Source organism: Apis mellifera, linkage group LG7 (assembly GCF_003254395.2).
Source record: "Apis mellifera strain DH4 linkage group LG7, Amel_HAv3.1, whole genome shotgun sequence".
Classification (NCBI taxonomy): Eukaryota; Metazoa; Arthropoda; class Insecta; order Hymenoptera; family Apidae; genus Apis; species Apis mellifera.
Genome location: NC_037644.1, coordinates 2,530,595 through 2,544,851, shown reverse-complemented (window position 1 = coordinate 2,544,851; position 14,257 = coordinate 2,530,595). Strand labels below are relative to the sequence as shown.

At 33.3% G+C, this 14,257-nt stretch overlaps 1 protein-coding gene across 7 annotated transcripts in view; it reads right to left on the bottom strand.

Moving 5' to 3' along the window:
• The window catches only part of LOC411229 (venom dipeptidyl peptidase 4-like), a 239,919-nt gene that overhangs the window by 60,287 nt on the left and 165,375 nt on the right, over window positions 1–14,257 (bottom strand). For all 7 annotated transcript variants that reach the window (XM_006559829.3, XM_006559827.3, XM_006559828.3 and 4 more), the window contains 3 exons: window positions 12,990–13,159; window positions 4,750–4,989; window positions 2,088–2,323 (listed from right to left, as the gene is read on the bottom strand). In XM_006559829.3, coding sequence (XP_006559892.1) covers window positions 2,088–2,323; window positions 4,750–4,989; window positions 12,990–13,159 — 646 coding nt within the window. The remainder of the gene's footprint in view (window positions 1–2,087; window positions 2,324–4,749; window positions 4,990–12,989; window positions 13,160–14,257) is intronic.

Genomic DNA, 14,257 nt, shown 5'->3' with positions numbered 1-14,257 from the left:
TGTAAAATGTAAAATTCAACCCTTCCAAGTAATGACGAAATGTGAATTATTAAATTAGACGATCAGAGAATTCTTCAACCGACGAAATTAATTCTAATTTATTATATTTAGATACACAATCGCTTTCCAGGATGTAAATATTGTTTCATTCGTGCATACTTTGATTGATTTCGTGTAAAATGTAAAATTCAACCCCTCCAAGTAATGACGAAATGCGAATTAAATTAGACGATCAGAGAAATTAATTCTAATTAATAGAAATCATGAATGTCCAACATTCTCGTTGAAATCATGGATGATGAATGCCCGAGTTCAAACTTGTTCCATACGAGATTGAATTAGGTGAATGGCGGGGGGACAGTATCAATGGCCAACGATGCGTTTAAGTGATAAATGATAACGATCTTTAGATGGCCACTATCCCCCGTCCCCCTTGTTTCAAACGATTGCATCGTGATTCCAAAGGAATCCCCAATAACGCGCCCCCTCTCCCCCTCCCTCAACGTAATATCGTTTCTTACGAGCTGTATCTTATCGAGAAATAATGGAAGCACGTGGCTAAGTCGGCGTACTTAACGTCCACGTTCGAACGCCTCCCCACGATCGTCGCCAAGATTTAACATCCGACCGTATCTTAAAAATAAAATTGAACCACCTATTTTCAAGAGAGGAGAAAAAAATAAAAGGAAAAATAAAAGGAATTTCGAAATCGAAAACCGATTCTGAGAGATGGATTGGATGAGAGTCGATGAGGATCAGTAATTCTAGATTTTAGATTCTAGATCTTCCTGTTTGAGAGATCATCAATTCTGAAAAATTACAGCAATGAAATTTAAAAAAGAAAAAGAAAGAACCTAATCAAATATTTTAATCTAATTTTATTTATATCATTCATGCCAATCGAATTAACTACAAAATTAATTACAATTAAAATTATATCTTTCTCAATTTCTCTGTTCGAAAACGTTGTACACTTACGTCATTTCCACGTGACATCTGATACAATGATCGTCAAGAAAATGGAAAAGGTTTAATTTGGCCACAATTACTGCACGATCTGGGACAGTTCGATCATTGGAAAGGGAGAAGATTTTCTTGGATCGTGGAAAATGGTTGAATTCCGTAAGGTTTTGTTTCATCGATAAAGTTGGATAGATGTTTATAGGTTACGAGGGACCCCGAGCAATCGTCCCGATATGTGAAAAGGCCAAGATCTTTATCCAAATCTCCAGCCCATTGTGTACGATTGTCACACAATTCAGGATACTTGGAGGATAAGTTGGAGGATGTTGGAAATTCCACCTTAAATGCAAATTCCATTCGGCCCATAACTAATGGTAACCGATTCGAAACTGTTCGAGATCGTTGGCCAAGATAAATTAAATAGGGGAAGTTATTCAAGCGAAATGAATTCTTTCTTTCCTTCGAATTTCGAGACTTTGCACTGGATGTTTCTTTAAGTTTCGTTACACGATGGATTGTTTCGAACAAACATTGATCTTTTTTTCTATAAAAAAAGAAAAATGTATAAATCTACTTCTAACGCATCTTCAAAATTATTTCTAATTATTATCCATTATTTTCGTTACTTACAAGCATTTTTTCTATAAAAAAAAGGAAAATATATAAATCACATCTTCTAACGTATCATATATCTTCAAAATTATTTCTAATTATTTTCAATTATTTTCGTTACAAATATTTTTCTATAAAAAAAGAAAAATGTATAAATCTACTTCCAACGCATCATATACTTTCAAAATTATTTTCGTTACTTACAAGCATTTTTTCTATAAAAAAAGTAAGAAAATGTATAAATCGACTTCCAACGCATCATATACTTTCAAAATTATTTTCGTTACAAGTATTTTTTCTATAAAAAAAAGAAAATGTATAAATCTACTTCTAACGCATCATATACTTTCGAAATTATTTCTAATTATTTTCAATTATTTTTGTTATATTATTATCAAACTCGTATTCTCGTAATATAAAAAGAGATCATAATTCCTCCTCAAATCCTATTAATTTTTTCTATCGTTCTAATTTCTATAAAAAAAAAAAAAAGACTTAGTTCGCGTACTTACAGATACGATTTCTTCTGGTCCCAAGAAACTATCTCCGTGACGACAAAGCGGCCGGAAGTGAGGGCGGTTTTCCTCGGCGTGGTGGAAGAAACGTTGGTAATTGCGACTGCATGCCTCCAGTAACTTCCATCGTGTTGCTTTTTGGGCAAGATCGTAAGAAACGTGTCCCCGTCATCGCTGAACATCGGTGGCTCGAACTGTTCCACCCATCCGTGGCTCTCTATGTGCGTCAGCGCCTGCCAAGATGAATATTTCATTCGTGTATACATATATATATATATACATATACACTTCTTCTTTTTCTTTCGTCGGAAAACGATGGTGAAATATTGCGCATCGTCGAGTTCGACAATCTTCTTTCCATGCATGGACGAGCGAGAAGCTTCTCTCGACCAAGAAATTTTGGATAATTGTGATAAAACGTATGGTGACGGGTGAAGAGAATATCGTAATGCAAGAAGGATTATCGAATTGGATGGGATGTTAATGAAGTAATTTTGGTTTTGGAGAAGTAACGAGATGGAATTTTTAACTTTTTCCTTTCCCGCGAGAAGATGAAAGATTATTACGTTTCCGGATATTCCTTTTAAATTCCTTCTTGGCGTTGGAGGAAAAATAATATAAATGTTTTAATAATAGGAACGTTTTAGAGAACATTATTATTATTATTTTCAATGAGTAATCTTTACTTAATAACAAGTAAAGATTTAAAAGATTAAGTTTACCATTTCTTCGTTTCTTCTATTTAATGGAGAAACTCTTTATATGATATTTCAATAATTAAAGAAAAGACGTAATGATTTTTTTTTTATTATTAAAATTAAAATCGATATAATCTTCTCAAAAAATATTATCATTTATATACGTATTTCTTGTATCCATCTAAGCTTAATTATTAATATTTCGCAGATATTCATCAGATGAATAGAAATATTCATAATCTAGTTTTAATCAAACCCTCTAATAAAACGTCCAAACAAATAATTCCACTCGCGACCGAAATTTCTCACTCTCAAAACTATTCCATATACGATTGCACGATGAAAATCGCGATACTTTCAACAACATTTCAACCGGGAACCTAATTAAACCCGGAAAAGTTTGTCTTTTTACCGGTTATAAAAACCGTCGTGAAATTTTAAATGAAGAAGAAACCAGAGGAATTCTCATTTTCCTTGGATATACCTGATGAACGAGCGAAAAAGAAATTGATATACTTGATAGACGCTCTTATGAGCTTCGTAAAACTTGCTTTCATCAGGAATAGAAATTAGTTGTTTAACCTGTGAAATTACATATTATTGCGGAATAAACAACAGCTCCTCTCGAATATTATCATTTGACGATTGATAAGTAAAAAGAAATTTCGTGTGAAGATTAGATAGAATTATATAAATTCGATTTTAAATTATTTGTCAAGATTCGACGATTTGTAATAAAAATATTGGATAGTTGAATGTAACAGATGTGAAAGTACACCCTTATTTTGTCTTTATAAATATTATCACTTGATGATTTATCATTTGATGATCTATGACGAGTAAAAAGAAATTTCGTGTAAAGATCGAATTATATAAATTCGATTTTAAATTATTTGTCAAGATTCGATGATTTGTAACAAAAATATTGAGTAATTGAATGTAACAGAAATGGAAGTATGCCTGTTTTGTTTTGTCTTGAATATTATCATTTGATGATTTACTCTATGGCGAGTAAAAAGAAATTTGGAATAAAGATCGAATTATATAAATTCGATATTGTTTTAAATTATTTGTCAAGATGATTCAATGATTTATAACAAAAATATTGGGTAGTTGAATGTAAAATGTGAAAGTATACTCTTTTATTTTGTCTTTATAAATATTATCACTTGATGATTTACTCTATGACGACTAAAAAGAAATTTCGAATAAAGATCGAATTATATAAATTCGATATTGTTTTAAATTATTTGTCAAGATTCGAGATTTATAACAAAAATATTGAGTAGTTGAATGTAATAGAAATGGAAGTACGCCCTGTTTTGTTTTGTCTTGAATATTATCATTTGACGAGTAAAAAGAAATTTGGAATAAAAATCGAATTATATAAATTCGATATTGTTTTAAATTATTTAACAAATGAATGTTTCAAGATGATCCAACGATTTATAACAAAAATACGTATGATAGTGCAATTGGATAGCTGAATGTAACAGAAATACACCCTATTTTATTTTGTCTTTATAAATATTATCATTTGACGATTCACAAGTAAAAAGAAATTTCGCGTGAATTGTAAATTCGATTTTAAATTATTTGTCAAGATGATTCGATGATTTATAACAGAAATATAGAATATTTAATACAGTACACATTACACATACAGTTGGATAGTTGGATGTAACAGAAATGTACAAAAATCGATATTGTTTTAAATTATTTAACAAATGAATGTGTCAAGATGATTCGACGATTTATAACAAAAATACAAAAATGTGAATATATATACGTATGATAATGCAATTGGATAGCTGAATGTAACAGAAATACACCCTGTTTTGTTTTGTCTTTATAAACATTATCGTTTGACGATTTACTCAATGACAAGAAATTTCGTGTAAATTCGATGTTGTTTTAAATTACTTGATAAATGTCAAGATGATAAATATATATATACGTACGGTGGTGCAATTGGGTAGATGGCCGTGGACGTAACAGAAATGGAAGTACGCCCTGTTTTGCACCCTGTTCATCCAGGTCGCGTACACGAGATTATCGGTAGGAAAAGCAACAGCGGATAAAATCCGTTCCTCGGTGGATAACTTGTTCGGATGTTCGATTTCAGTTAAGTTCGTGTTACCTTGGATCACTTTCTCTAAGTCGACGTAGAACAGCTTCACCGTAGGATTGGTCGTGCCACTCTGAAACAGTAGAGAAAGGGGTCAGTCGAGGTTTCCATCAATCCCGCCTTTTCTCCTGTTAATAAACGTTACAAAACACGGTTTCACGCTTTCTGTATAGTTTAACGAGATTATATCTTGGAATTATATTATCTCTTTTCGAAAAAAGAATGAAATGAAGAAAGAAATGTCTTTAATATAAAAGTCAATATTATTTCAATAATTTTTAACAATTTAAATTTGAATCGATAATTAATTTCAATTCAAGGTTCAAAAAAGCATTTCAATATTTATTATTATTCGATGAATTTCTTTTATATAATTTTTTATTGCAAGTATAAAAATATAGAAAAAGTGTATACATTCATCGCAATGGAATTTTTCTTTGAATTTAGAAAGAAGAATTTATACGCATACTTTTATTAAAATTAAATCATCATGTAGCCTCATCGGCCAGATTATTGAAAATTCCATCCATATCGAATCTACAAAAAAAAAAAAAATCACTTATCAATCAATAAAATTTCCATCTCGATTAAAACTATGTTAATTATTCGAATAATATCGAATAAATGAAATCTCCCATAAACACATAATCTAATGTCTCATCATTTTATTAATTAACTTTAGGAAACCAACACTATCTAATTTTCAAACGATTGCTATATGATTCTATCATCACGAGGATGAAAATAAAAAACGAATTCAACGACATTCGTTCGTCGATTATTCGATAAGCAAGAGCGAGAATAGTCGATAAGATATAAAAATTATTAAATTATATCCCTTCCGTAATTGAATGAAAATTCGCGCGTGATTGGAGAGATCGGCGATCCATCGATACGATGCCATATTCCCGGATAATTCCTCACCTGTAAGGAATTGAAAAACTTCGAAGAATTCGAACGATGCATCTATATGCACAATATCGAGGATAAAGATTGAAAATATTTCTTCAAATTCCATCCTGGATATTGCTCCCCTTTCGACTCTTTTCCCTCCCCGCGATAAAAAATTTAATTCGATCGGAAAAATTAAAAATTAAAAATTGGACCAAGTTGGCAAGTTGAAAAGGTCAATAAATAAATTTTAATAAAATCGATCGACAATCGGGAACACTTTGTTACATCTCGATCGATACAATCGATTAATTTCTAAAAGAATATGTTTTGAAAAGAAAATATATTCCAATATTCTAAAATATTCTATTTTATGGAGGGGGAAAATGGCTCGTTATTAAAATCGGATTTTCATTGAATTTTTACGATAGTTAGCAACATTGTCGCGTAAATTTAATTCTCGGCCGGGAACAATTAAAAATTCACGAAATATATTCCCGAAGTGAAAATCGAAACGAATCTCGACACGGTGCTGGTATACGCGATGAAATTAAGTCACGGGTTTATTAAAAATTTCGACGAAATACATAAAAAAAAAAAAGTACAAAAATTCCGCGCAAAAGGGAGTCTATAATTTACAAAAAAATAAAATAAAAGTATATTTAATATTACTTCGTGAATGATTCTCAAAAAAAAAAAAAATAAAAAGACCACAATATCGAGGCAAATAATATTCCATTCCATTCCATTCCGTGGAAAACAGGGATGAATGAAAATTCAAAATCGGTGAACGAGCAGCACATGGGGGACAAAAGGGGTTTGAAATTATTCATGGCGAAAGATCCAAGCTTCGAGAATCGCATTAACGATGCGTGATTCGCTTGTCTCTCTTTGAGGATGGCTAGAAAGAATAAGAAGAAGAGAAAAACAGGGGATAAATAAAAGGAATGGATAAAGAAAGGAAAGAGAGAAAAGGGTATTGTACACATAAGCGGTTAAGCGAGCGATATTTTCGCAGACCGGGGCCATATTTTGGTTCACCGCAAATCAACAGGACTGGAGGGGTTGAAAAATGCACGGGGAACGAAGGTCGAAATAAAAGAGAGAAAGATATATATATATGTCTTCTTTTTTCTTCTTTTCACCAAGGAAGGGCACGTTTTGCATTTGGGCGTGTTGAGAAAGGGGAGGGAAAAAAAGTCAATTGGAGAGGATTCTTGGCTCGAAACGAGTCGATGCGTTTAAAATTTATTACAGGGGAATCGGACAATGCTCCGGCCGAATAAAATGGCCGCATTAAATTGTGAAATTGCAAAAGTTTGGGGAGAATATATTTTTTGCACGCTTCGACGTGTTCTGTGATAAATGGGACGATAAAATGTCATAATTGCCGTCCGGATATTGGAATTAGCGTTCGAAGAATGGTTTTTTCAACGTCAAAGAAACGAACATATTTATGGATGACGATTTTTTCCCCTCCTCCCATCTTTTCAGAGTGTAGTAAATTTATATAAGTAATTAACGATAATAATAAACGAAAAATAATAAAGTAATTTATTAACGTGACTGATCATTCGTCCATTTGAATAAAAATTTTTTTTTAGAATATTTAATGATAAAGTAACTCACTTTCCATTATATTATAAGAACATTTAACAGTGATAAGGACATTCGAATTCCAAATATTTACGCTCGACGTGTCGATGAAGAAGAGGATAACGTTGAAAGGGAATAGAAAAGAGGAAACGAAATTTCCATCATTTTTATTCTTATTTACAATTCCACGGGCGGTGAAATAAAAATTGTACGTTTACTATAATAAACCCTGTTCCTCCTCCCAATATTCCACGGTTTTTTGCACAATGTGGTGGCGATTCAAAGGCACGAATTGTTAAAACACTCGAGAACCGTTCCTTCCTCGATGCAACGTTCGTCGCAAAACAAAGGGACGAACGTCTCGTTTCGCGAAAAATTCCTCGCCAAACTTCTTCCCTGCCTGGTTAAAAGTGAATCGATGAAGGAAAATAATTTCACGGCCGACAAGGGAAGGAAAGGTCCCGCCGCGGGAAACAGAGACGTCGCTCGAGGGTTGGATGGAAGGAAATGGAAATTTAAATCTTCCCTCAACGTTGTCGAGGCCTCGAATCCTCTCTCCCTCTCTCTTTGTGTGTGTGTGTCTCAGTCGGATTGGTCCTTTAGCCATTCCCCGTCCGTTTTCTTTTTTCCACCCTTAAACTCCTCGCCTGTCCTCTCTCTCATTGTGAAATCTCTGTGATCTTTAAATGGACTCTTTGCTCCCACGGATTTCAGATTCGTGACGAGTATCAAAGTAGGCCACTTTGTCCGTTGGAAAATGAGTTTTCGTGAACACGTACTTGGAGGGGAAAAAAGGAAAAGAAGCGAGAAAGAGAGAGAGAGAGAGAGAAAGAGAGGAAAGCGAAGATGTTCGTTGAATGACCACCAAGGATGATGGACTCGCAGGAACCTCATTTTTTCTCCTGTCGAGACAAGCCTTTTTATTTCACCTTATTTCACTCCCTCCCCCCGCATACTTCCTTCTGTTCCCGTATTTGGTTCGTTACCCCCGCGTTTATTTGGTATGCACACCAGAGAGATCTTCACTTCTTAACGCTGCAGTTTTGTTATCTCTGAGCTATTTAAAAAGGAAATATATTCCGTTCGCTCTGTTACAGGATTTCGTTACTCGGATAGTTGAGCTCTCCTTACGTTCCTTGCTCCATAATGTTCGATTCCTCTCGAGAAAATATTATCCATCTCCTCTAATAATGTATTAAAAAATTGGCAATGTTGCAAAGAATTTTCTCAAATTTAGGTTTAAATAAAGGAGTAAAGTAATTTTTAAATTGAATTAAAAAGGATTTTATAGATTGTAAGAAGTTTGTCGAAACTTTGTCAATCATTTTTATTTCTTTGCAATCGGTAAATTTCAGCTCGAATAAGAGTGAGGCTCCTCCGTGGTAGAAATTCCGTAAACAAAGTTTAAATACGCGATCCGTCACTGGGGTGAATTGGAAAGGATGTACGAGTGGGGCGCAAGGAGGCCCATTAAAGAGGAACGACGTTATTCATCGCTCAGGTAAACTTCCAAGCAGCTTTCTCGCCGGGCAATATTTGCCGGTGGCCGGCGCTGGCATCAATCGTGCCTCGTAAAAAGCCATTAAAAATTGCACAGGTGCCAGCTTCCACGCCCTCTTCGACTGCGAGCCCGGCCACCACCACCACTACCTTTCATCTCTTTCACCATCAACCTGTGGTAAAATTTCGAAGAGTTTTGAGGATATGGGATAAAGTGAAAATTGATGGTAAAAGCTGTACAAAAAAAAAAAAGAAAAAAGAAAGAAAAGAAATTTCTAAACCTAAGTGTTCGATTTATGGAATCGATCGAACAAAGGTGAAATTTTTTTTTCGTGATTTATTAGTCAATTTTTGGCGACAGGAGAATCGAATGGGATATTAAAGTTTTGATTTAAAAGCGAGAATTTGTAAAATATTTGTAAATATTTTTAAAATATTCGATCTGGAATCAATCGAATTTTAGACTTTTATTTTTATGTTATTTATTATATACATTTTAAATAATTTTCAAACATATCAACAAGTTCAAATATTCAATATAGAAAATATTGTTCGAAATATGTGTCAATTTTATTATCCTTGTACAATTTGAATTATAATATTGGTACAAAATTTAAAAATATTAAAAAATTTCCTTCTGATTTTTTAATAAACTATTATCGATTATCTGGAAAAATTGGACATCGTGTAACATATATCTTGCTATCTAATATATAATTTCCTTAATAAATAATTATTCAAAATTTATCCAATTTTTAATATCATTTCGTAGACGAGAAATTCGCATAAAAATTCTCCTCCCAGAATTCAATTGAACAAACGCAAATTTTTCCTTTTTTCTTTTCTTTTTCATCGTGATATCAATAATAAATTTAATCAAAACCATGACGACGTTTTGGCTCGCTAAATCTTTAGATTCTATTACTCGAAAAGATCGAGGAGCACGATCTCGACTCGTAACCTCTCTCTCTCTCTTTCTCATTGATACCATCGAATCGTTTCCTTCCAATTCGTTTTTTTTTTTTTTCGAACCTAAAGACTGCTCGAAGTCGCGAGGGAAATTACTTCGAACAGAGGAGTAAAGGGAATGTTATTGGACAAAGTGGAAATCGTTCGAATCCACTTCGTCTTTCTCGCTATTCGCGAGTCTCTTCCTTTTCCCTCGCATTTTAGGGAGATAAACGTTTGTCACACGCTAGATTATACACGCTAAATTAATCTCCCTTCCCAATTATTCTTTTTAACTTTGACCATTTTTTTCTTCTTCTTCTTATTCTCCTCTATCTTTGGGGAAACGTAGATCTTTTTGTTCGTTTATAGTTTTTTTTTAATCATCGAAGTAGGTAATAGAAATATCATGATTTATAAATATTGAAATGTATGTTAATTTCCTGTCAAATGTGATAAATAAACGTTCTGGCCGGATGTTCGTGCATTTATGCAATATTTAAATGTACGAAAAATCTATAAATGTCAAAATGACATGCAAAAAAAACAAAATATTTAAAGTATAGTGCATCTATTTGAAGAGATGATGCAAATCTCTACTTAAATTTCATTTCTTTATTTATTAAAATTTGATTTTGCATAAACGGTACATACATTAGAAGAATGAATAAATGATTTAAATATAACATATTTGACATTGAGTTAATATAAACCAATGAATTATGGATTTGTTTTTAAAATTAATTGACTCGAATAACATCGAAGAAATTTTATGGCAGATCAAGTGAAAAGTTCTGAGGATTTTTTCCCCCCTATAAATTAAAAAATACGTGCATAATTATATAATTATATAATTATGAAAAAGTTTTTCATGAGAGAAATATTTAAAAAATTTTTTTCCATTGCTGGTATATTTTTCCCTGATATCTATACCAATTTTCACCCATGTTGGTTTTATAGATAAAAATTTCACAGTCAATTGAATAACTTGTTCTCTCTCTTCCTCTCTCTCTACTTCTATCTTCTATTTTACTCTATCGTTCTATAACGGTTACTCTCACGCATTGTATCGTTTTTCCATTTCCTCATACGTGCAATCTTTTTTTTTTTTCCTTTTTTTTAAAAAGCAAACATTACTTTAGAAATATAAAATCAATTTTTAAAATTTCAATATTTATTTTATCTAAGATAAAACAATACTTTAAATACAAAAAAAAGTGAGATTTTAGTGCTCGATTACTTTACTGTAAAAAAATATCACTAAATCATATTCAAATGAAGAAATAATGAAATTTTGGACGAATTCTTCACAGATCTTTCACAAATGATACGAATGTATTTATACTATAGAATAACTCATATTAAATATATACTTATATAATAAAAATTCATAAAACAAATAAAAAATATATTATCGATATCAATTTAATTTACACAAATATTACAATCATATTCCAAGATATTAAAAATTCGCGACTAACAATATTAAATAACTTTTTCAATCCAACATTTATCGACTTGAATTTACATAACATTCTCTTACACCTTTTCAGAACATGCTGACAAAGTATACCGAAAAAATACGAGCCACATTTTGTGTATAAATCGACGTAAAAAAAAGAAAAAAAATATATCACTCGTTCTAACCGTTCGCAATTTCTTTCTTTCAGAAAGCGTTCCAGTTATAAAGTCGCCAAGGATAATTGATGCATTGTAAACAGAGCCCTAGTGACGGACATATTTCACAAGTATGCTTCGCCGGTGTACATATTTCATACTCATCCGTCATGCAGATTAAGTGGCTGCCAGACACATGGTTACCCCCGGCTACGAAGCAATTTTCTACGAAGCAACCATCATCCCTACGATGATCTAACGATTATATGAATATATATTATTACGATGAGGCCAAAAAAGGCCAGGAAGGATCTAGTCCCAAGAAAAAGTTCGGTTTGAAATGGAAAAGAAAAGAAAAAGAGAGAGAGGGAAAAGAGCGCCATCTTCAGGTCGTAGCGACGGGTCAGCGAGCATTTAAAGAGCAGGGTTGCCAACCGCGGCAATTGTGTTGGTTGGTAAGTTAAATTGCGTAAGTTGGGCCAGGAAAGGAGAATCGTTGGAGAAGTTGTAATGAAAAGTCCCTGGAGCGGAGGAAGGGTTAAATAAATTGCGGCGTACGTAATTTTTGTTTCTAACCTCACTTTGCCGCCATGTTAACGCCGCGTCGCGTCCCAAAAAGATGGCCGCTTTGTGGACATTTGTTAATCAAAGAAAAGAGAGAACTAGAAGAGGAGGGGAAAAAATACGCTTCTATTATTTCTTCAATTGTCGAATTGGAAAATTTGGACTCGATTTGACGACTCTGTGCATTCTTTTTTAAGAAATATTATGGATAAAATGGTAATATAGCAGTATGTGTATAAGTTTCTTTTCGACAGTTTGGATATTTCTCGTGTGGGGAATACTGGTTCAAAGTTTTTAGGTATGCAATTTTGAGGTAGCTACGTGTAACTCGGTTGGAGAATATTAATCATCTTTTTTGCCGCCATTCCAAGAAATCTACGGTGTCCAACTGTTTCCACGTTAGTTGGACCTTTAATACGTAATTTTTTTGATAAAGAAACACACGTCAAGTCGTCCAATTTATATTCCACCTGTATAATCCAGATTTTAATCTTTTTCAAAATGAAATCTTTCTCATTGTATCAAGATGTACGTATTGACTTTTATAAATCCTTGTTACGTATCGACATCCAAATATTCCTTTGCTTCGAATAATAATAATAATAATAGTAATGAAAGAAACGAATAATTTCAAGATTCCAAATATTCCTAGAATAAAGTTACTTTGATCAATTATTTAATTTATTATTCGAAATTATTTTTAAAGTAACTATTTACTTTTTCGATTACGACTTGAACATCAGGAAAATTCGATCCAATGGACAAATCTTCGCGAGGTAACAAGGGAATATCGGTCGAAAACTTGTTCCTCCAATTTTCTAAAATTCAATTCCTCGAGCGCACACGAAAGCCAGGCCTCGAATCGCGAAGAACCTGGCTACGAAAGATCAAACGAAATGCAAAAGAGGGATCCTCCTCCCTCTCCTCTCTCCCTCCCCCCTGGTTAGAGACACTTACCTTGGGATAATGGATCGAGATCGCGGTCGTGTACTGGAACGACATGCTGCCCGGGTAACCGTAAAACGGTATCGTTATGATCGGTGTTTGGGAGTCGTCGAAGTAACCGAAGGCCAGTTTATTGCCGCTCGGCGAGAACCATAAAGCCTTGTTGGAACCGAACACCTCCTCTGAAATGAAACGAACAGCCGTTATACCGCGACAACCTGATATTTTGATATTTCGTGGACGTTGGAGAGGTTTGGAAGATGATGGCGAGATGATTTATTCCATTCAAGGTCAAAGAGGAGAAGACGGTTCGAAATATTCTTGGAAATTTTTCGATCAAAAATAGGAGGAATGTGTAAAAGAATGTAATCGTGATACATTATGAAATTATCGAGGAAATTGTATAATTTAAAAAAAGTTTTGAATCCAGTTTCTTCTTTTGATCTTGTATAAAATATTATATCCGCTTTTTATTTCTATTTTCCTTACGAAAACACGAACACATCTTTGTCCTCTGGAAAGATTCTATTACTAAATAGAATTTCTCGCGGGTTATTACGACGGTTATGCCGCTCTTTAAAATAAACGACACTCGACGATGGTTCTTTGTTCTTAGCGCGTTTCATCTTTCCGTTCGTCATGTTCGAGAAGCGGAGCGCAGTGGTAATACGAGAGTCTGAGAGAGTATGACGATGACACCTCGGATCGTGTTACCAGCGTTTTTCTACTTTTTTCCTACTTCCGTTTCATTTCCATCCGATTCATTTATAATTTTACGAATAATCAGAAATTCCAATCCAATTATTGATGTGATATTTATCGCCCCAATTAATTTCTTAATAGTAAAATTATTATTCGAATCATGTTTTATCTTTGCACATCGAATATAATCGTAATAAGTAGAACGAAAGAGTATTAGCAACGTGAACGAAAGATTAACCACACACGAGTAGTTGATAGCAGTTACGTGGCAGGCAATCGTTGTCAAAGTGGTAAATAGTTGTAACGCGTACGCGTTCGAGATATATTCATTCAGGGAAACACGAGGTGCATTTTAATCGCGTTTTTGCACCGTGGATATATTTTCGTCCGACTAAATTAGATTCGTGCATCGATGATATAATTCAATGATGGATGACACTTGTTACACTTGTGTATAATATTTTAATCGGAATGAAATTAAGCATTCACGTGCCAGGTATATTTAATTATTCGAGTAGTATCTAAAATAATTATGGCGTATGAAAGAAAAATAAAATTATCATCGGTCGGTAAGTAAA